The sequence below is a fragment of the Miniopterus schreibersii genome (assembly GCF_964146895.1).
Source record: "Miniopterus schreibersii genome assembly, chromosome: 13".
Lineage (NCBI taxonomy): Eukaryota > Metazoa > Chordata > Mammalia > Chiroptera > Miniopteridae > Miniopterus > Miniopterus schreibersii.
The window spans coordinates 11075412-11099556 of record NC_138113.1 but is presented as its reverse complement, the minus strand read 5'-3'; the positions used below and the strand labels follow the sequence as shown (position 1 = coordinate 11099556).

Below are 24145 nucleotides of genomic sequence, written 5' to 3'. Positions count from 1 at the left end.
GTCGTGGCTGGCTGGTGGGGCCCTTAGCAGTCACAGGCAGCCTGTTGGGGCTGGGGCCATGTTCCCAGGTTCAGGGGACAGCGAGGAATAGGAAGTTGGGGGTTTCAAATGTTCAGTTGTCTAAAATGCTGGGGAGTGAAACAATAAAGGACCTTTGAATTGCTTCATTCAGTTTGCAGTGTGCAGAGTCACTGGGAGGGAGAGAGAGAAACGGTGGTGGAGGCCCCATGGTGTGTGTGTCCATTTCAGTTTATATCAGTTGATTCAAAGTGAAACACGAAATAGATCAACTGTTGTTGCTTAGATGTGTTGATAAAAGAGAAATCGTCTCGAGGCAAAGATATACATCCTACAGAGTTCACAGGGGAGCATGTTCCCAGGGGGCCCCCCCGGTGGGTGTCCCCACACAGCTGCAAAGCAGCCGGGACACCGTCTGAGAACCCCTCCTGCTTACAGACAGGAAGGCGGCATGTAAACAGCAGGCAGGGACCAGGAGGGCCCTGCCCCTTCGGGAGAAGCAGGGGAGCTGCCTTCTGGGCAGTTCCCTGAGCTGTCCCATGCCTGGGCTGCCCCTGGTGACCTCATCACGTTAGTCACAGTTTCCTGCTTTGCACAAACGGCCTTTAAAGTACAGGTACAGGTTGTGTTGTAACAGATTTTTTATGGGCTGCTCAGAATGTTGTTTGCATTTTCCACAGAAAAACGTATAAACCGTTGTTAGGTTCCCAGCCTGAGCCAAGAGTCAATGCTGGTCGTGGTGCAACAGCATTAAAAAAAGAAAAAACAACTCATGAGCCCAGTGTACCTGGGGGCCTTCCTGCCCTCCCCAAGTCAGGCTGAAATAGCTGTGATCTGCCTGCAAGCACACAGAGCCCCCCATTCTTCTGTTCTTTTTGAGGGGAGGAGGCTTACAAGGAACAAGGGAGAGGGGCTCTTATGTCTCTCTTATGTCTCATCTCCTGCATATCTGCATCAATTCCTATTAAGCCAAATAAAACTTTACCTTTTCACTGATTTCCACAGAAACTGCACTCATGCCAAGCACTGCACAAATTTTGGTCTGCACTGCTGCAGGCTGGGGAGGGGGTAGGTGGGTCTCAGGAGGGGTCCCCTCTTGGAGCAGTTGCATCTGTCACCTCCTCCCCTCTCCCTCTTCCATCTGTCCTCCTCAGCCCCACCTCCTAGACGGCCCCCACTGCCCCTTCCCTCCTGGGCAGACAGCTCCTCTCTCCGCCCTGGCCTCTGGGAGCAGAGGGTCTTCCTGCTCACAGGACCCAGCTCCCAACATGCAACTTTTTTCTCTTTCTCCCAGTCATTCAACAAAACAACAAAGCCATAGGACTGATCTAGAGAGTCCTTCATTCAACAACAGCACTTTATCTGGGGCTCTGGGAGAAGTGGTTCTCATCAGAATATAGCTAAGGCAGTAAATAGAAGTATTTCCTAAATAAACCTGGCAGAAATCGGAAGAGGGAAGTAAGAGGGGAAACGGTGAAAGGACACGTCGGTAGGAAAGACAGTTTGTCACAGGTGGACAGCTGACTGTGAGCAAGGAGAGAGATCAAAAGAGGGAGGGCTCCATGTGGGTCGAGGTGATGTAACTTGCCCACCTCCACCGGGCCTGGCCTCAGCTGGTGGGATTGGGGGGAAGGATTGGAAGGGGGGCTGGAGGAAGCTCTGTGAGGTGTCTGTGCAAAACTAATGTTTTTAGGTTGGGAGTTAGCTCTACGGTGAGGTTAGAGGTTCGTATGTGCTGTACACCACTTCCTGCCCAGCCCCTGTCCCCACACGTGTCCTGCTGGGTGGGAGGCTGTGTCCTAGAGGAGACAGTGGCAGGGGGCAGAATGTGTATGCAACATCTGATGTCATGTCTGCCGCTTGGTAGCTCTGTGACTTAGTGTTGTCTAAGGATTGGCTACATAAAAACCACCCGGGCAGCTTGCAGATTCTTGGGCCCTAACCCTCCAGGTGTTGCTCATCCGCCCAGGGTGGGCATAAGGGATGTGAATTTTGATGGAGGCTCCCTATGGGACTCAGATGCACAGCAGGGGTGCTAGCTTCTTTGTGATGGGCTGTCCTCAGCTGCAAACTGAGGTTATATTCTCACCATGTCAGCCCCCTTTCACCCTCTTCCCACCAGAGCTGCTCTCCCTGGAGTCCCACGGAGGTTTCACAGGGAGGTGATGCCTCTGGCCACAGTCTGCTGCTGACCCTGAGGAAATGTTGGGCCACAGGTGCCCATTGGTGCGAGAGTTAACATTTCTGCTGCCCATCGGCAGGCAGGGTGAGCTCCCGGCAGCATGTTGGCCCAGGTAACAACTTTACTTGGGAGCTCCACGCTCTGCCAGTGTCTGGGGGTGCAGCTGATATTACAGGAGGACAGTGAATTTAGGGTGTGGGATTACTAACTGTAGCTGTGTTTATTTGGGTCCTGCCAGTACCAAGTGTTTTGCAAATATGAGCTCATCTGATCCCTATAAACCCCATGAGCAAAGTTATGATTGTACCCATTTTACAGATGGGAAAAAGGAAAGGCTCAAAGATCCGCCTAAGGTCACACAGCTTGTTTCCGTTGTTACTCTTGTTAACCAGGAACTTGAATGTTTAATATGTTGTCAAGCACCATAGAGTTAGTTGATCTCAAGCTGTTACAAATGGGAATGTACAAATGTGAATGGACACTTATCTATAGTGTAAACTTTGTTTCTCCTCTAATAGATGTGATAAACAAGTGAGGGGACAATTGGTCTTTTGGTTCCTTTTATTCTTTCCTGCTTGGGCAAGATGCACTACTGAAACACTGAGATTGTCTAAACCTCGAAAGCTGCAAGACATCCAAATCTTGTAGCTGTCAAATAAAAACATATAATACTGACTTTTTAGAGTCAGTCTGACTCCAGAGCCTCTGCTCCTTCCACTTCCCACCTACAGCCTCCAAAGCACAATGCTAGGCCCCTGGGACGCCCCAGAATCTCAGGCCTGCAGCCCCCTGAGTTCCTTTGTGCTAGCAGGTAGCTCAGGGCAGTAGCAGGTACCTACGGGCCTAGACTTTGGGGAGAGACTGCCCTGGTGGGTCTGAGCCAGGTTCAGGACGCGTGCTCCCATGGATGTTTAATAATATTTAACATTTTTACTGCCTTTCTCCCCTGCTTGTTCCATTAGCAAGCCTCCTCCAGCTGCCGGCAGGACACATCCTCAGCCTGTCCCTGCCAACCCATCTGTCACTAGGAGACAGCTTGCATACGGGCCTCTCTGTTTTTAGACTTCAGGAAGGTTGAACATCTAAAACACAGTGACTCTTTCTTATAAACAACTGGCGAGAAGGGTGCCTCTGGGGCCTGGCCAACAGAGGGAGTGCATTCACCTAAGTGAATTTCTCATCCTCTGTGCTCTCTGTCCCCCAACTCCCCTGAAATGGAAACGTCAGGCTTCTCTCCACCTGTGAAGATCACACGGATAATCTGGGCCTTTGAGGGGCGTCAGGGTCCAGGTTAAGCTCCGTGTTGCTCTCCCCTACTTAACAATCTCAACCATACAGGTGAAACCTGGGCAGCCTGGGAGGAGAGGAGAGAGCTGGTGGGCATGTGAAAAAGGGGGAGCATCCTGGTCCAGAGCATCTCCCAGAGTCCCGCCCCATCCTGCCCCCTGCCTGAATCTGCCCTTGGCTCTGACCTTGTCTCTGCCCTCTAGTTGGTTTCTCCATCCAGGCCCTTAGTCAGTGCTACCTTCTGGCTACATTACCCTGTCCTAGCTCTTGTCATTTTGCTTTGCTTATACTTAATTCAGATACTTCTACCTGCCTGTTTCTGAAGACATTTCTGTGAGTCAGTGCCTGGGCTGTGTCTCATGGAGGACAGAGGGGGCATCACCATCATTTGGGGGCCCCAGTGCCTGGCACACAGGAACTCGTCTGATGTATTTGCTTCATGGACTTGTTCAGGTCATGAGCTTTGCATCTTTCATCCCTAACTGAGGAAGCCGCATCCTTCAGCTCTGATGGTTTGTTCTCTGAGCAGCTGCCAACTGGCAGGGGCATGGGACTCAGGGTAATGCCTTGAACCCTGACTGCTCTGGGTGTGCAGGAATGTGATTTTGAGAAATTTTCTTCGAAAAAATTAATTAAATGCCCAATGGCGTAAGCATGGCACTTTAGACAGAGCACTGAGTTAGGAGTTTGAGCCCTCCTTCTCTGGGCTTTAGTTTCCTCTCTTTGTAAAATAGAGTGGTAATATCTATCCTGCCACCTGCCGGCGAGAGTGCCACAGCCTAACCGACTGCCTTGCACACAGTAGGTTCTCACGCTGGTTGTGTTGAACTGACTGAACTATTCCGACTCAACACTGCCACCTTCTGGTAGAGTTTCTCTAGTGCTGAAGGGTGACTGGGCTTAGGCCCACAACTAGGAATTCCTCCCCCTGAAATCCTGCTCATCTGTTCTTAATTTAGCCCAGAAGCTCCATCTACCTCTGGTTTCCAAACCACTACCCCTGGTGACAAGCTCTTTCATGTCCCCAGGGGCAGACACTTCTTAGGTGCAAGTAGCCCAGGAGCACAGCATTAGAATGGACTCCACCAAATAGACCTGACCCCTCTCTTTCCCCCAGTGAGGAACTCCCACCGAAGGATGGGGGACCTTTCTTTAAATTTAAATAAACATTTAGTCCTTTCTTCTCTAATAAAAGCACTTAATGCTGCTCATTTCCCAGATTTTTATATGCTGTGTTTTCATTTTCATTTAGTTCAAATTATTTTCTAATTTCCTTGTGATTTCTTTGACTTTGAGGGTTTTCAAGATATCTTTCTGTTATTGATTTCTAATTTAATTTTGTTGAGTTCAGGGAACATACTTTGTAAGATTTAAATCCTCTTAAATTTATTGAGACTCAGCAGATGCTCTGTCTTGGTAAATGTTCCAAGTGTGCTTGGGGAAAAAAATGTGTATACTACTGTGTTGGGTGGAATGCTCAGTAAAATGTCAAGTAGCTCAAGTTAGGCTGATAGTCTTTTCAAGTATTTTACATCCCTAATAATTTTATGTTCTTCCCCTTTTATCAATTACTGACAGAGGGATGTTGAAATCTTCAGCCATATATGTGGGTCTCTTTGAAAGAATTTAAAATGAGCAAAAAGGCCTGTATTTACTCACATATTTATAATTTTTGGTGTTCTTTATTCCTTATGTAGATCCAAGTTTCCTTCTGGCATTTTTCTTCTCCCTGAAGAGCTACTTTTAATATATTTTTAGCTCTGATCTGCTGCTGCTGAATTCACTCAGCTTTTGTTTGCCAGGGGGGAAAAATTTTTTTGCCTTTATAGGTTTGAAAGATATTTTTGCTGGGTATAGAACAATAGCATGAGAGCTTTTATTGTTTTGTTTTGTTTTGGAGAGCTAAAGATACTGTGTCATTGTTTTTTGATTGCTTTGTTTCTGATAAAAAAAATCTAGTGTCATTTTATCCCCTCCTCACTCCTGAAAAATGTTTTTCTCTCTAGCACTGGTTTTTGGCAATTTGATTATGATGTGGTTTTCTTCAAGTTTCTTCTGCTTTACTTGGGTTCTGTTGAGCTTCTTGAACCTATGGGTTTATAGTTTTTCTCATCAGACCTTTCTCTACTTTTTAAACACATGTAGCATATTTATAATTGTTTCAACATGTGTGCCTGCCCATCCTATCATTTGCATCCTTTGGGGAATCTATCCCTTTAGTTGATTTTTCTACTAGTTGTGGGCGTTGTTTTCCAGATTTTTTGGCACAACTGGCAATATTTTATTGGCTGCTGAACATTGTAAATTTTATATTGTTAGGTGCTTAGTTTTGTTGTATTCATTTAAATGTTATGGAGTTTTGTTCTTGGATGCAGTTCTGTTACTCGAAATGAATTTAATCCTTTTAAGGCTGGCTTTTAAGATTTATTAAGGCAAGTACTGTATATCTTTCTTACATAACCATGGTACATTTATCAAGACTAATAATGTTAAAATTGGTGGAACAAACTAAATTATAAACTTTGTTTGGATTGTATCAGTTTTCTCACTGATGCCCTTTATCTGTTCCAGTATCCCCTCCAAGATCCCACATTGTGTCAGTCTTCATGTCTCAGTCTCCTCTAATCTGTGACAGTTTCTCTGTCTTGTCTCTCATGATTTTTTTAGAGAGTGTTTTTATAGAACACCTCAATCTGGGTCTGTCAAATGTTCTGTTGATTATACTGGGTTATGGGTTTATGCAATAAATACCACAGAGGTGTAGGGCCCTTCTCATCACATCGTATCAAGGGATACATGATACCAACCTGACTTATTACTGGTGATATTAACCTTGATCACTTAGTTAAGGTGATATTTCCAGGTTTCCCCACTGTGAAGTTACTTAGTAGCTAAAGCTAAAAAATATGTGTACTAGCCCATATATACCATACACCAGTATTTATTTCTGTATCTATTCATCTCTCTATGTATTAAGATACCTATGAGTACATACTGGTGTCTCTGACCAATCCAGCACCAGGTCTAGCCCCCCCTTTACTTATTTATAACATCTTTTTGTGATGATGAGAAACTTGGCTCTTATAATCTGTTATTTTTTTACCTATTTGTTCAACCCCAGTGTCCATGTAGTTTCAGAATTGCAAATGCAGGAGAGAAACAAGACGGCGGCGTAGATAACAGCTGCACCCGTCGCCTCCCGCAACCACATCAAAATCACAACTAAAATACAGAACCACCAGCACTCAGAGCCTCCTGAAATCTGGCTGAACAGAAGCCCCACAACCAGGGGACTGAAGAAGCACCGAGACTGGCAGGAGGGGCGGAGACGTGGGCGGATCGGGGCTGAATCGCAGAGACGCGGCCGCGGGCCCACACCCGGTGCCACAGTTGAAACCCGGGAGGGAATCTCGGCGGCAGAGTTTTCCCGGAGGAGGGAGGGGTCCCAGCCCCACAGCAGGCCCCCAGCCCAGGGCTCCAGGGCCGGGAAGAGACCCCACAACCTCAGGCAGTGAAACCAGCGGGGACTGTCGCTGAGGGTCGTGGAGGCTGCAGGAGCCCCAGCAGCTCCTCCTAAAGGGCCCCCACACATGACTCACTCGGACGCTCCCTCTGAGCCCAGCGCCGGGCAGCAGCCTGAAAGGACCCGGGACACTCGGGGAGGAACTAACCTGCCTGAAGTCGGGGCGAGAGCTGGAGGGGTGGCTTCCTCCCAGGCAGAAGGGCTGGCGGAGGCCATGGCTCCTTCGGCGAGTCCTCCCCGCACAGCCAGCAGGCAGGTGCCATGTTTGAATCGCCAGCACCTGACGCACACCACTGGCCCCGCCCCGAGATTCCCGGAGGCCCCGCCCCTCCCCACCTGCAGCTCATCTGGGCCATTTCCAGGGGCTTTTCTGTGCAAGTGGCCTCTCGAGCCTTATGCTTAAGACTTTACTAAAATCTCTCAAACAAGCAGCAGCGGGCCCCATAGAGCTTAAGAAGTGGCCCCACACCTGGCACTAGTGGCACCTGCACTGGCTCATAGCTTGGCCTCTCCTGGGCACCACCAAGCCCAGCACAAGTAGCAGCCAACTACGGTTTGCTGTGTAGCTCATGCTGGGGGACCCTGGGCAAGGCACCAGCAGAGGCTGACTTTGCACCTCCCGGGAGGCCCCAGAGACAGTGCACCTGGTGGTCAGACTCGACCACGCTGGATTACAACCCTACCACAGCCACCAGTGACACACTCAAGGGGCACACTTGGTGAACAAAAGCTCCAATGAAGTAAATCCTGCTCCATAGGGGTGTCTCCAGCACAGCAGCTCTTTGGCTATAGTTGCAGCTGGTCCTCACAGCCGATTGGCCTGGGGGTCCATTCCTCCCAGTGACACCAACAGCAACCAAGGCTCAACTACAACAGCACAGTGCACACAGCCCACACAGGAGCACCTAGAGGGCCCAGCTCAGGTGACTGGGGAGGCTGAGCCACTCGACCCTACAGGACACCTACTACACAAAGCCACTCTACAAACTCCAGGAGACATAGCAGCTCTATCTAATACATAGAAACAAACACCTGGAAGCAGCCAAAATGTGGAGGCAAAGAAACATGTCACAAAGGAAAGAACAGAAGAAATCTCTAGAAGAGGAACTAAATGAAATAGATCCAAGCAAGCTAACAGATACAGAGTTCAGAATTTTGTTTATAAGGATGTTTAAGCAGACTATTAGGGAAATAACTAAGAAAATCGATAACATAATAAAGTACCAATTTGAAATGAAGGCTACAGGAACTGAAATGAAGAATAATTTACATGGAATCAACAGTAGAGTAGAGGACGCTGAGAATCAAATCAGCAATTTGGAACATGAGGAAACAAAAAACACTCAACCAGAAGAGCAAAAAGAAAAAGAATCCAGAAATATGAAGATAGTATAAGGAGCCTCTGGGACAACTTCAAGAGGCCCAATATTCATATTATTGGGGTACCAGAAGAGGCAGAAAGAGACTAAGGAATTGAAAACCTATTTGAAAAAATAATGACAGAAAACTTCCCCTACCTGGGGAAAGAAATCGACTTTCAAGTCCAGGAAGCACAGAGGGTCCCAAACAAGAGGAACCCAAAGAGGCCCACAGCAAGACACATCATAATTAAAATGCCAAAGGTTAAAGACAAAGAGAGAATCTTAAAAGCAGCAAGAGAAAAGCAGTTAGTTATCTACAAGGGAGCACCCATGTGACTGTCAGCTGATTTCTCAACAGGAAACTTTGCAGGCCAGAAGGGAGTGGCAAGAAATATTCAAAGTGATGAAAAACATGGAACTACAACCAAGATTGCTCTACCCAGCAAAGCTATCATTTAGAATTGAAGGTCAAATAAAAAGCTTCACAGATAAGAAAAAGCTAAAGGAGTTCATCACCACCACACCAGCACTACAGGAAATGTTGAAGGTTCTTCTTTAAGAAGAAGCTAATGAACAGAAGAATCTGATGAACTGAATGGATCCAGGGACATTGATGCATGCGGCAGACGGTCATGTTTCGGAGGGGGGAGGGAGGGACGGTGTAGGGTGGGAGGAGATTGGCCAGGGAGGTTATATGCATATATGCATGACCCATGGACACAGTCAGTAACAGGGTGGGGACCTGGGGGGGGGGGTCAGTTGCGGGGGGAAATGGTATACCTGTGATGCTCTCAACAATAAAGATAAATTTAAAAAGAAAAGAAAAAAAAAAAAAGAATTGCAAATGCAGGCCCCTGTGAGAAACAACAACATCAGCCAGCATACATTGTTGGTTTATGGCTCGTTTTGTCTTTAGACTTACAGTACCCAGTTGAAACATCATTTCCCAAAGTTACTTGGTCAGTTCCTCTTTCCCAATTCCTTTCAGTGAGGTTTGCCATACATTCGTAATACAGTTACTATTATTTGTCATGGTCCACATCTCGTCCTGGGTTTACTAGCATCTTGGGTTTTTTTAATCATTTTTAATTTATTTTATTGTTTGTATCCAGTAAAGTCCGCTCCTTGTGGTGTAGTTCTATGGGTTTAAACAAATGCACTGAGGTGTGGATTGGTCACCACAGCACCATCATACAGAACAGTTCCAGGACCCTAAAACTTCCCTTGTGAGACTTCTTTGTAGTCAACTCCTTCCTCTCCCCCCACCCACTGGCCACCACCCATTTGTTTTCTATCCTTATAGTTTTGCATTTTCCAGTATGTCATACAGATGGGCTCATACAATACATAGTCTTTTGGATCTGACTTCTTTTATTTGGAACAATACATTGAAGAACCATCCACACTGTTGCATCAATCAGTAGTTTGCTCCTTGTTATTGCTGAGAAGTATTCCATTGTATGGCTGTTTGTTTATCCATTCACTGATTGAAATACACATTATTGATTGTTGTGGCTTGTCTTTTTACTCCCTTAGTGATGTCTTTCAAACAACATAAATTGCCAATTTTAATGCATTCCATTTATGATTCCCCACCCCCTCATTAGTTAGTGCTTTTTATATATTGTTAAAGAATCTTTGCCTCAAGATCATGAATATGCTCTCCTCTGCTTTCTTCTAAATTTTATTATTGGTTTTCTACATTAGATCTATGATCAATCTGAACTGATATTTGTGAATGGTGTGAGGTAGGAATCAAGATTCATTTCCCTCTATTGCTATCTACTAAATCTACTACCACCTATTGAAAAGACCCTCCTTTCCCCCACTCTGTGGCAGTGTGACCTTCCTCATAAATCAGGTAGCCATATGTGTATGGGTCTGTCTCTGGAATTTCTATTATGGCCATTGGTCTGTTTTTCTGTCCCTGCACCAATACCACACTGTATTGATTACTAAAGCTTTAGCATAGTTTTGATATCTAGTACTTCAGCCTGTTCCTCTTCTTAGGATTGCCTTGGCTGTTCTTGGCTCTTTGTATTTCCATATAAAGTTTACAATCAACTTGTCAATTTCCACAAAAATATCAACTGAAAGACTTTAACTAGAATCACATTAACTCAGCAGATTGGTTTGGGAAGAATCAACATCTTAATAATATTGAGCCTTCCAATCCATAAACATGGTATATCTGAGGGAAGTTTTTTAAAGCACTAAAACAAAAGATTTTGTGATAGCCTTCTTCCAGGGCACAGGGTTTGCTCACGCAATCTTACACAAAACTGTAAGAGGTCTTTCAGGTAGTACTTCCCCCAGTAATCTGAGGCCTCCACTCAGGACCTAGGAGGGGCTGGCCTCTTCCATACCTCTCTCAGCAGACACCTCCATCCACTCCTTCCCTTGACAGGTGCCCTATATCTGCTTAAAATTTTTTAAGTATAAACATTGATCAGATTATTTTAAAAAGAGTTGGTAGCAGATAAAATGAACAAAAATAAAGCATTATTCAAAAATAACAAACACTAAAAATTAAGAAAGCTTCATTAACAATGAGAAATGTTAAATGAAATAATACTGTTTGATTTTTTCCAAAAACGAGATCATAAAAATCCAAGTGCGTCAATGATGTAGTTATTGAGTCACTAGTGTATTTTTGTGTGAATTTTTTCCAGCAACTGTCAAAAGCTCTTTTTGACTGCGCACTAGTTAGAGAAATGGAGAGGAGATATTTTTAAGCTAAGTCCAAATATTTTCCCTCTGACTTTCATCTCCAAATCAAATCTCTTGTTCAATAACTTTGAGAAGATCTTTAAAAAAAAAAAAATCAGTTTTTTGGCAGGGACTGCAATCTTTTTATTGTCAACAAACTGTAGTTTCTGTTTCCAAAAAAAATCCCCGGCGTTTGGGGTTTATTTTCACCGTGTCTGGTTTTATCGCGCTTAGATGGAGCCTGCACTCCCGGGTTAGTTACCTGTGTAAATTTCTACTCTGACATGTTTATATTCCCTGGTTCAGGAGCCTTCACACTGGCGTGCATGTTCCTCTTCAAAGGAAAGCATCGCTTTGTCAATTGACATCTTCTTCCTGCTCTGGAGGATTGAAGACTTCTCAATGAATGTGAAATTGAACGCAGGCTATAACTCTCTGGCTAGATCCGGATTGGTTCAGATTTCAGGTTGTTCAAGTACTAGCCACAAAAATCTGGAATCCAGTAAACTGGAGCTGTGATCACTAATGAGCCTCCCTCCCTCCCCTGCCTCTTCCCAGCTGTTCTGCCTGCTGGTGGCTGGGCCGGAGCCCAGGACACCGGCTGAGCTGGCATCGGCTCGGGATAGAGAGCAGGGCGAGGCAGGGAGGTCGTATCTCTTGGGCCTTAGAAACTGTCCCTGCAGCAACCACTGGCATCCCTTTGATGAAGCTGCGTCTGTGTTAAGGAGGCCTCATCGTAGTGAAAGTCTGTGCTCTGGGGTCTCCCCCCAGAAGTGATGAAACAGGGAGCCTGGGGGAGAGGAAAGCTGCCACTGTGGGAGCAGAGACAGGCCCTGAAGGTGGCCTGGAAGGTGCCACCTGGCCTTAGAGAGACCGCATCAGCCATCTCCTGGCCTCCAGGGCGCAAGGATAGCTCTGGAGGCCTCCTTAGCACAGATGCAGCTTCATCAAAGGGACGCCAGTGGTGCTGCAGGGACAGTTTCTAAGGCCCAAGAGATACGACCTCCCTGCCTCGCCCTGCTCTCTATCCCGAGCCAGTGCCAGCTCAGCCCAGTCCTGGCCCTCTCAGGAGCAGTGCCCCCTGCTCCTCACTCTGGTTCCTCCATCATTCCCCAGCCTGATGCCTCCTTGTGGCCTTCACCCTGTCCTCCTGGCTTCTCCTCTCCACAGCACTTGCTCCTACCATCCTCCAGGGCTTCTCACATTTGTATGGACAGTCACTACCCACCACACAGGGCCCTCATAGGCACGGGCCACTCCCTTAACTGTAATTTAGGCTCCATTTTTGCACTTTGTGTCACAAAAAATTTTTTTTATTAAAGTAAAACTTTGAAGATGGTTCTACTTCCAAGGTTTCCCACATTTTAATGGTCACATGCTCTGCCTCCATCGCCACCTGTGTCTTTGATCAGAGATCTCCAGGCATTTTTTATCATGCATCCTCAGCAATAAAAAAATGTGAAGCGTGCACCTCTAATCCACGTATGTTCATTTAGAAATTAGTACCTTTACTATAATACCAATATGTTAACTTATACAAACTAAAGATTACACAAAATATTTTAAGATATTTTACATAAATATAATAGTATGCAAAATATTTTATTTTATATAACAAAGTTTTATACAACAAAACTTCCTCCATCTGCAGTTTAATCATTTGCTTGTAATGAATAACAATAGTGTAAGGAAAAGCAGGGTGGTTGGATGGGCTTCATTGTTCTTTGAAATCTTGCTTTTACACTGACATAGAGCCATTCTGAGGTCTGCGCCTAGCTGAGCTTATTTTTCATGGCTGTCGGAGCTAATCCAAAGAGAAGAGATGTAGCGCTGGCTGTATTAAATTATGGTACTCATCAGTCCCATCCACCAATTAATGGCTTTTTATTGAAATTCAGCTGGTAGATGTCCATCGTCTCTTATGTCAATCAGTGGCTCTTTACAAGCTAAATGGAAAACATTGCGTTCTCGTATTTTTAACTAATGAACTCAGAATCCACTGACTCTTCATTTGAATGATTTTCAAACAGATTTTTAAGATCTAATATTTTCAGGTATGCAGCTACAAGCATTTTTTCCAGGTGACACCACATGAGTTCAACAACAAAAATCTCATTTTCGAAATATTCTCTTACTCATTGCTCAGATGAGTCACTTTTACGTTGAAGAGTCAGAAGAATCTGAGTTCATTTTTTGTGGATATCTGCTAGGTAGCAAACTGCCAATCGCCTCTTGTCATCATAAAAAGTTCAGCAAATTTGGAACACTTGTCTTTTTGTACAAGAAACAAGGAGTTTTGTATAATTCCTTTTTAGGTTTGATGGCTGTTTTAAGTGCTTGCCACGAGATAACCAGGCAGGCCTCAGGTGGTTCAAAAGATTTTCATAGTTCCCTCTGATTACAAACCATTGCATAAGTTTTACTATATTTTAAACTTTTTAAAAAACTAACCATATCAGTGCATCCTGCCACACTTTGTGTACTTCTGGGTTTAACTCTTGGCTGTTGGCTGCAGCAGCCTGCAGGGAACTAGCTTCACAGTTTCACATCCCTGCACCCTTACCCCGAATCCTTTCACCACGCAGCGGCCACTCCATCCATGATTACACCCAGACAATTTCCCCCGTAAATGGGGTTTCTATTAAAGCAGTAATGTACTGTTCAGCCCCTATCACTTCCTCCTTTCAGTGGCTCACAGAAATGTGGTTCCTCATGTATTTCATGATTGAAACAGAATCTAGGAAAACCACGTTAGAAACATCCATTTAGCAAAACTCCCACAATGTGAAATTTGTTCTGATGCTTCTTTCTCTACATCTTCGGCAATATTTTCTCCACACCTTCCAACAGCATCTGTGGTCACCATGCTGTGTTCTATGTACTGTTCTTGCTGCCACCCCAGCCGCCCCTCCCCCTCTCCGTAAGACAAAGGGTGTGTGTGTGTGTGTGTGTGTGTGGGTGTGTGTGTGTAGATAGAGACATGAGTCCTGGCCCGTGTGGCCCAGTGTGGCTCAGTTGCTGGGCGCCCTCCCACGCACAGAAGGGCTGCTGGTTGGATTCCCAGTCAGGACATGCGCCCCAGTTGTGGGCTCAGTCCCCACTGGGGGTGTGCAGGAGGGGGTCAATCGGTGTTTCACTCTCACACCGATGCATCTCTCTCCCTGTCCCTCTCCCTTCCTCTCACTCTAAAAATCAATAAAAAATATTTTTTCAAAAGAGTCTTGTGACATGGGCCTAAGGGGGGATGGATTGGCTTCCTGTCGGTCTTCTCCCCTCCCCTGTCACTACCAGCAAAGCCAAGTAACGGAGGTGGCCCCCGGGGAAGGGAAGGCTGGCATCTCACTCCCTGCTCAGCGAGCTCTGGCTCTGCCTGCGCCCGCCTGAGAGCAGGATGAGCGAGCCGAAGCCCGGACCTCTGGTTGTGTCTGATCGGATTTTCAGTCATTTCTGCCTCAGAGAAAAGAACTTGTAGTTTAAGTACAAGCCATATTTTCTGCCCTGACATTTTCTTGTTGGTCAAGTGCATTTGCATTTTAAGTATTGTCTTCAATTGCGGGTGCCTTGCAGGAATCTTGTTAAGCCACCTGTCCATTTGTGAGTTAATTTAGTTAAAACTTGGCAATCTGTTACGCCACTTAGCTGGGTACGTGTGACCTGGAACACATCACAGTGATAGGTCTGAATAGCATTCATTTGAGGCAGTCACACCCAGAGTTTCAAGGGGGTGGGGAGGGGGAAGGATGCGGGAACCAGGCTGAGCGGGAGCTTGTCTGGAGGGTCTAGCAGGGTGGCCCAGATTCTCCCAGACCCTGGCCACTCCTGGAACATACATACATGTATATATGAGATTAACCCTGTCACCTGGGGATCTCATTTACAGTCCAGATTCCTGGGTGTATTAGTTTGCTAAGGCTTCGTAACAAAGTACCACAACCATGTAACTTAACCAACAGAAATGTATTACCTTACAGTTCTGGAGTCTAGAAGTCCAAGATCAAGGTGTCAGCAGGATTGGTTCCTTCTGAGGCTGGGGGGAGAATCTGTCCCATGCCTCTCCTCTAGTTTCTGGCATCTTTGGCATTCCTGGGCGTGTAGAAGCTTCGCCCCAATCTCTGCCTGCATCTTCACATGCTGTTCTCCCTGTGTGCTTGTCTTGTGTCCGGATTTTACCCCAGACCTTCTAAAACAGGATCTCCGAAGGTGGGAGCTTACAGTTCACATTTTTAACAGGAGCCTCGGGTAACCAGGATGCTCACTAAAGCTTGAGAACTCCATGGCCACCGAAGGTGACACAGAATATCCTTTCTCCTGTCCCAAATACACAGGAATACCAAATAAAATTAAACCATAGATTTTATTATGTAGCTGAGTTCAAGAGAAATGAAGAGAAATTGTCATGCTCCCCAAACAGAGAAATCAAAACCCAAGAGCTAAACTTTGGCTGAAGCTGGAGCGACCATAAGGAGCGTGAGACAGGAGGACATGGGCCCCTAGAGCCTGGGGCTGGGGCTCAAATGCCCATGACAGAGGTGATAGGGCCATTGCCTGCTTGAAGCAGAGGAACGAACCTTTTTGCATGAAACCTGAAGCCTTGAAGGGATACCTTCGAGTGAAAAGGGGACTAGAAAAATCAACCGAAGATTTGTTCCAACTAATTAAAAATTTGGAAGATTGAAGAGCTATCAGCCATTCAGATCTGCTGTGTGACTCTACAGAACCAAATAGCTTTCTTAGCCGAGGTGCATGTAAGGGAAGGGATTTGGTTGGGGTGAGGGAGGGATTGAGGTCATGCTGGAGCAAAGCTGGGGTCTGGTAAGGTCTGCCAGCAGGCAGGGTGAGTTTAGGACAAGCAAGGGCTGGATCCCTGAGCAACTTGGGGAAAGTCCTGGTAGGTGAAGATGGATTAGGGACACGGAAAGTGGGAGAAGGAGGGTGCCAAGGATGAACTTGTTACTTTTAAAGATTCCCAAGCTTGTTCTGTGCAGTTCCCCCTTTAACTCTCATTAGATCTGCTGGTCTCCTTCACCCCACAGCCTGCCCCACCCGCCCATTCCTGGGGGCTGGAGGAGAGTAGCAAGGCAGTTCTGAGTTGCCTCTGAGCTGGAAGAGAAGAGCCTGGGTGTTTGCTCAGAGCCCTGTGGTGCCAGCATCAGAGGGGCCCTCTCACGCATGGCCCTGGCCAGGCCCAGGTTAGGGAAACCGGGGGTTCCTAAAATCACATGGCCCTGACTCCTATGGGGCTCTAATTTGAGAAACAGTTTGGTTTAAAAGAGAAAATTGTTGGTATCTATAGTAGTTAGGTAATGACTAATAGTTACCATTTGTTGAGAGGTATTTATCAGCCATCCTGCAGCTTTAAAGCTATCCCCTTTAATCCTCACAGCAAAACAATTCGGTACATACACTATTATCCCACCCTATTTGGTAGGTGAGAAAGTTTAGGCTCTGGGAGATTATGTAATTTGTAGAAACTAAGGTCACTCACTGGGAAATAGTGAAGCCAGGGCCTAAACCCAGGTCTGTCTGACCTCTACATACGTTGACAGTGGCTAACACTGGGGAGTAGATCACAAACAATTTTTATCCCACCCTTTTTTTTCCTTTTTTTTGTATTCTCTAAGTACTATACATAAAATAATGGAAATTAGTAACCATGAAAAAGAATACTACCGGGGAGAGGGACTGGGGAGGGGGAAGGAATGGGGTGGAATGGGTCATTGGGGAGAAAAAGGGACATCTGTAATATTTTAAACAATAATAAAATTTTAAAAAACAACAACAAAACAAAACAAAACAAAACAAACAAAAAGAACACTACCTTTGGCAGATCCGTGCAGGAGGAGATGACAGCGGGAAGAGCGGTGCTAAGCGAGCTCCCTCAGCCCAGGCGAGCTCTCGCGGCCAGGGTCCTAGCTCGGTGACCTAGTGCCACCAGAATTTAGGTTGTTGCTGCGACTTTCCTCTCAAACTCAGGACGCTGTCCTTGGGGAAGGCAAGCCAGGCCCAGGGAGGCAGGAACCTGGCATGGACAGAACCCCTCCCTCCTCTTCTTCCCCACCCGCAGGTCAACCCTTTCAGAGACCGAATCTGCAGGGTGTTCTCCCACAACGACATGTTCTCCTTCGAGGACGTGCTGGGCATGGCGTCGGTGTTCAGCGAGCAGGCCTGCCCCAGCCTGAAGATCGAGTACGCCTTTCGCATCTATGGTGAGTGCGGTGGGGGGGGGGGAGTGAGGAGGGGGGAGTGCCACAGGGTAAATTCCGCATCTGGGGCCCATCAACATCAACGCATTGGTGGGATGGTGCTGACTGGGGTTTAATGGGTACTTAAAGGTATTATTATGTTTCTCAGAGCTGTAGAATTTTTTAAAAAATTAAGAGTTACTATTCCAATGAACTGATACATTCTCCTCTATGTCATGAGAGGAAAATAAATGGAGTCATTGATGTCGATATTTCATGGTCTTGGTGTGGGCAGGAGAGAGATAAAGATAGAAAGAGAGAGAGAGAGAGATTACATTATGAGTATAAAGGGATGAGCTGATAAGTATCTTAAAACAGCTATTTTAACCATGCCCAATGATGTATGTAAAAGAAAGTATGTAAATAAAAATATAGAAATTCTCAGCAGAGAAATAGAAACTATAAGAAAGAATCAAATGGAAAATATATAACTAAAAAAAGTAAAATATCTGAAATAAAAATCACTGGATAGCTTACCAGGAGAATCAAAATGACAGAGAAAAGAGTCAGCAAACCTGAAGATAGATCAATAGAAATGTAATCTAATCTGAAGAACAAAGAGAAAAAAAATGAGCAGAAAAAAGGAACAGAGCCTCAGGGACACAGAGGGCAATAGAAAGGTCTAACATACAATCGATTAGAGTCTCAGAAGGAGGGGAGAGAATGAACAGAGCAGAAAAGATATTTGAAGAAATAATGGCTCCAGCTGTCCTAAATTTGATGAGAGACACACATTTACAGTGAACTTCAAGCAGGGCAAATGCAAATGAAGTCACATACCCAAATTCAGTCGACTTAATAGTCCCCACCTCCCACCCACCTCCTGCTCCCCTACCCCAAGTATTTCTGGGGGTCCCCAGGAAGTTTTCTATGTATCCAAGGGCTTCTCCTCCACCAGCCACTGCCACCGTCTGCCAGGCCTCTGCCACAGAGGACTTGCTGTGCTGTCTCTAGCCTCCTCGGTCCCCTCTCAGCACTCTTCTGGGTGGGGCAGCTCTTCTGGACGGAGAACGCTGGCCCAGGCTGGGTGCTCTTGTCTTACCCAAGAATCTTCCGATTGCAAGTAACAGGAACTTATCTGTGTAAAGGACAACACATGAAGAACAGCTTCTCTCTGTGCACTTGCTTTTTCTGTAGATCTGATTTTACGCCACTGGGCCGGAGATGACTGCCCCGGCCCCTCACGTGGCCTTTGGGCTTCGCTCTGACTAGCCAAAAGCATCTCTGCTTCTCACTTCCATTTTCTCTGGAGGTGATCGGCTCAGCCAAACCAGTGATCTAGCTACCCCTGGGTTAGGTGACCAGCCTTGTCCAATCAACCACGGCCCAAAAGAAGCAGAGTCGCAGGAATAAACGGCTGCAGAGGCCTACCCCTGGGGGTGGGGACACTTCTCCGAGATGGCAAAGTGTAGGCGGGGCAGATGTTCCCAAACATGTTCGCCTCTGCTGTCTTCCCATGGTCTCCAGAGCTAAACAAACAAAACCACTTGAACCTTCGGGGAACTAGAAGAGCAGCAGGTTCTCTTCAGGCCGCAAGGCACAGGAGCTAAAAGGTGTCCAGCTCAGAAGTGGGGAGAATGCCCTCCCTCCCAAGTGGCCTCGGGTCAGATCAAGGACCAGACACCACCTGTCCCCCTTGCTGTCTTGTATCTTTCTCTGCCCCTCCTCTCAGGTCCCCTCCAGGGGGTTCCTTCCTCCTCAAGCTCAAATATAAAAACAAGAAGCACAAAGCCTTCATGCAAATCAGCTCTGAAGAGATGCCTGGGGACTCATGAACTCCAAGGCTTCATCAGATACACCCAGGCAAATCCCAATTCTCTTGGGCTCGGAAGATCTGTTACCTTACACAGCTGTCAGCAGGATTAGAGGGGGGACAAGCAAGCCTCTGAGCCTGGTTCCTGGCACGTGGTAGCTGCTCATTAAGTTGAGGTGGTGGTGACAGCAATGAAGGAGGAGGGAGAGGGAAAGAAATGGAAGGAAAAGAGGAGGAAGGAGAACATGGTGCTGGCAATGGCCGCGAGGATCTCTCTTAGCCGAAGTCCCGAGACCTAACTCAGTGCTCCAACCCTTTGTTACTCCCCGTGTGGCCGGGTACCAGCAGCAGCAGCATTGCCAGGAAGCTTGTGAGAAATGCAGAATCTCAGGCCCCACCCCCACCTGCTGAATCAGGTGGTTCCTCTGTACCTTAAGGTTTTAGAAGCTCCAGGCCACTGGATCGCAGACACCCCTGCTCACTGGAATCACCTGAGGAGCTTTTTAAAACCTACCGACCTCCAGCTGATTGATCCCCGCCTCTCAGTACCTCTGGGGAGATTTTCTACCTGTTAGAGACCAACATCCCAGCACTGCCTCCCTGCTCCTGTTAGCATGGCTTCCACCCGATGGGCTTTACCCTCAGGCAGGTGCCAGAGTGCCAGCAGCAGATCTTCCCACACCTTCCCAAGACCTGACACAATCACGAGGGATGCTAGTAGCTGGGAGAGGCCAGGGAGGCAAACTCAATTCTGGTGAGAATAAAATAGTGAAAGTGTGCCCTGCCTCACTCCATCAAGTGGGCTAATTTTGGTGAAAGTACTTTGTAAATTGCCCAGAGAACCGAAGGAGTAATATGACAGAGATGTTGGGATGATGGTAAGAATGTTTCGGAGGGACGTAAAGGCTGAGCCCCAACCCCACCAGCTCTCTAAATCTCCCATAATGTTGGGAAACAGCAAGAGGAAGGTCCCTCCCCCTACTGCGAGTCGCTCAAGGCTGCAGGTCCTGAGGCTATTGAGGCCCCATGGGCTGGCCAGTGGCCCAGAGCTCCCGGCCCCCAGCCCTTTCCCAGGCTGCTCTTCCATTGCGCCCTCAAAGGAAGGGAACTGTCCAGGACTACATTTTACTCCAGCAAATGATTTTGTTTCCAGATGGCTTAGGACCAAAACCATGTCACTTTGCTGCAGTCTCTGCATATGGGAGCGCGGCCAGCAGGACGCCTGGGGACACTGCGGGGTCTCTGGGAGAGGCTGCAGAGCTTCTCACCAGCAGTGCAATGTCACTGCCTCCAGTCCTGGTCACAGTCCCTGCACTTTCTCCACCTGCTCTAGGCCATTACCCATGGTGTACCATAGTAGAGCTTGGGCCTTAGCTTCCAGTTCCTGAGGCTGATAAATATCCAGCCAGGGGAAAGCTACCTGCTCAAGGAAGGGGCTGGTTAGCTGCACCTTCCACATCCATATCCTGCCTGGGGGAACAGGGACAAAAGTCTTGGCTCCATCACTGAAGGGTCCTGTGACATCAGCAAACTCACTCTTCCACTCTGGGCCCAATATAGCTCTAGCTCTCATTCTTCAAAGCAAAATATTACACAGTTTCCAAGGTTTGCATTTTTTTTTTTTTTTTATATTTAAGAATCACCAAGTGATAGAGAATTGAGCCTCTATTATACCTAACAAGCATCTATATACCAAACCCCATGCCAGCTGACTTCCATGTATTTTCTTATTTAATCTTCACAGCAACTGTGAGGAGGTACTGCTATTAAACTGAGGCTCAGACAATGAATTAGTTAGAATTAAATTTGGTGGCAAACGAGAGTGAACCCCAAGGGGCTTATGCAGGAGAGCACCCAGGATCTTTGGCAGCTATGGGTTTTTTCTCTAACATGGAAAATTCCCGAAGCAGTTGCCCACAGTGGTTGTGTAATGTTGGGTACCAAGTTTCCTCCTCTGCTGTTGCTTTTTCCTCCATTCCCAAAGTCCCCTCACTGTCACAAGGGCTACGCCTTCTCTTTGAAGACATTCCCAGAAGGTGACTGTGCCTCTTCTTGCATCGCATTGGCCAGAGCTCAGTCATGCGGCCACATCTAGCTGTAGGGGAGACTGCAGTGCTCGGTGCAGATGGCCCCATTACAGTTAAAACTGGGCACTTCATTACGGTAACAGTTATGCGTGGTTAAGAGCAGAGACTGCCCAGGCGCAGTCTTGTCTCTGTCATGCACCAGTGTGTGACCTTGTTCATTCATTCACCTACTCAATGAACGCCCATTGAGCACCTATTCTATTCCAGGCTCTGTTCTAGGAGCTGGGGATACAGTAGTGACCAAAAGACAAAACTTTGTGTCCTTGTGGAATTTATATTCTGCTGGAGGGAAAAAAAATGAGCTAGTAGGTGAAACATGGTGTTTGGTGCTGGGAGGAAACCAAGGCAGGGCAGGGACAGGCGGTGTAACTTTAGACAGGCTCTGGGTAGTGCCCTGGTGAGAAGCTGGCGTTTGAATAAAGACCCAGAGGCTCTGTGGGTGAGTGTTCCAGGGAGGGGACCGCGGTGCAGAGGCCCTGCCTCCTCTTTGCAGATTTTAATGAGAACGGCTTCATCGACAAGGAGGACCTGCAGAGGATCGTCCTCCGACTGCTCAACAGCGACGATGTGTCAGAGGACCTGCTGACCGACCTCACGGACCACGTGTGTGCCTGGGCTGCACGGGCTCGGGTGGGACAGACCACCACCCAAACCCCAGATGGCAGGCAGGGAGGTGGCCTGAGGGACGGGCACATGGCTGGAGGCAACTACCCCCCAATTTCCTGTCCTTCTTCCACGATCAGAACTTCCTTCCATGACTCCCTTCCAGGGTCCCCAGAGCAGTGTGCCCAAGCCACCTACCCACTCCAAGGTTCCCTCTCATCAACGCTGTAGGCAGGTTGCCCAGTAGCAACTTGGCATCAAACGAATACATCACAGCATCCCCTTCCCCACATGATCCCAGGGTAACATGATGGCCAGATGTCCTCAAGTGGCAGTCCAAAGTGTGGCAGGACATGAGGACAGCCCGGTGACCCCAACAGGGCATGGATCCATTTGTCCTAAGACCATGAGAACCTTCCCGTGCTTTGGGTCTGGATGGGATCTAGAAGCAAAGCTAAAACCTTGAAGGGCCTCACAGGGGTCAGGGGACCCTGGGATGTGTGTGAAGCATCTGGTGGGGAGCCCCTGCCTACGGGATTTCTCCCCTCCTTGGAGCCCTCATCTCGCTCTCATGCCTGACTCCTCTGCTTCTGCTCCTCCCGCACCTGGCAGGTCCTGAGCGAGTCGGATCTGGACAATGACAACATGCTGTCCTTCTCAGAGTTTGAACACGCGATGGCCAAGGCTCCAGACTTCATGAAGTAAGGCGTTCTGGAGTAGGGGTGGGGTATGCCCAGCACAGTGGGGGAAGGAAGGGCCCCCAGTCTTCCCTTGGCCAACGGGGCACCCCTTCTTCCCAAGGGGGTCATGAGTCTCCGGGGCACTTTCAGAGACTTTCGGAATCAGCAAAACTGGAGCTTCTGGGAAATTAGATAACCTAGGAAGAGTCAGGGAGTGGGGTTGTAGCAGGCAAGGGGAGGATCACCCGCATTCCAGGCTTTGCAAATGATGTGCGTGGTCCAAACTTCGGGTGCAACCCTGTACAGCTGGCACATCTGTGTGCTGCCCCAATGCCCACTGGGCTCCAGGGCTGACCCGGGGAGTTGCCTTTGCCACTACTAGTCCTCTGCCCTCCCCCTCACCTCCAGAGGTCACTAGGATCGGGGTGTACGGGGGTTGTGAAGATGCTGGTGGTGCAGTTCAGAGAAGAACTCGAGCATTTCCAAACCTTGTTTCGGGGCTTAAGGTTCTTATCTGGTCCAAACATCCTGGAGGTGATTGGCCATCTTCATGTTTCCCCGACATGTTGCACAATCTTATTTGGAGCCTGTGGCTGTGGGAAAAGCAGTCCCTGGAGAGGGCCTGGAAGAGCACCCTGCAGTGTGGAGCTGGCATCTCTGCCTGTGTCTGCTACTCCTGGGCCCTACTCTGCCCTTGGTCTCATAGTCTAGGTGATTTTGATGGCAAGAAAGAATGCCCATTCAAAATGATTTAATAAACCAATCAGAAAAGAGCAGACACCTAGATCTCCGAGAGCACCGGGATCACACAGAGCCCGGCATCTGCCTCTCTCCTTAGCACCTCCATACGTAGCTCCCATGCAAACCAGCAACCTCTACTTTGTCAGACATGGGGCCAAATACAGCCTCCCCACAGTGGTCAAGTTTGCCTCTCCTGGGCTTCGAATGACCCTCAGTGACTTCTAAGTAATGTTCTTCAGCTGTGGCTCCAAATTTGCAGAGAGAGAGTCCAATTGGCCCAACTTGGGTCAGGTGCCCACCCGTCTTGTAACCACCTGGATGGAGGAGCGGGCTCTCCCCTCCAGCAGGGGTGCAGGTGCTGTGGCTTGGGCAGCCTCCCTGTAAGAGGGTCTGCACTGGGGACCACCCAAGCAAGGGTAATTCCTCTTCTTCCATAATAGTCCACCACATAACTGAGGCCAGACTCCTGTCCTGGAGTTTTTCTTGGACTCTCTCCCAATTCTTCCCATGGGTTCCAGAACCACAGCTTCTAACATCCTTTGAGGTGTAGTGATGCTAAAAGTCGCCTAAAGAAGGCTCTGGGCTGGCTTGGGAGAGCTGCAAATTGGCCACTGCTCAGGAAAAGGGACATGAGAGGTGGGAATGGGAGGATGCCTCTAGGATTGCCGTGAGCCCAGGAGTCAGGGGGTGCACTGGGCCTGCGGGCTCAAAATGGCTCAAGGATTCTTTCAGCTCCTTTCGGATTCACTTCTGGGGATGCTGATGTGAAAAATGCCTGACCTGGCGACTCCGAGGGCACCACTGGAACTTGGAATCCAACCCCCTCCAGGCTCTAGGGGACTCCGATTAGAAGTATGACTTTGTTCCTGTCCCTCCCTCACTTACAGAATATTGTTTATTTAATAAAGCAAATAAAAAACCTTTTCTTTGCCCTATCTGTCCATCATTTTTTGAAGGCA

General features: G+C 47.6%; 1 protein-coding gene across 2 annotated transcripts in view; it reads left to right on the top strand.

Moving 5' to 3' along the window:
* CIB4 (calcium and integrin binding family member 4) overlaps positions 1-24120 on the top strand; it is an 82129-nt gene extending 58009 nt beyond the window's left edge. For both annotated transcript variants that reach the window (XM_081156705.1, XM_081156704.1), the window contains 4 exons: positions 17145-17286; positions 21656-21765; positions 22378-22466; positions 23919-24120. In XM_081156705.1, coding sequence (XP_081012831.1) covers positions 17145-17286; positions 21656-21765; positions 22378-22466; positions 23919-23949 — 372 coding nt within the window. In that variant the 3' untranslated portion in view covers positions 23950-24120. The remainder of the gene's footprint in view (positions 1-17144; positions 17287-21655; positions 21766-22377; positions 22467-23918) is intronic.
* The last annotated feature ends 25 nt before the right edge of the window (positions 24121-24145 follow it).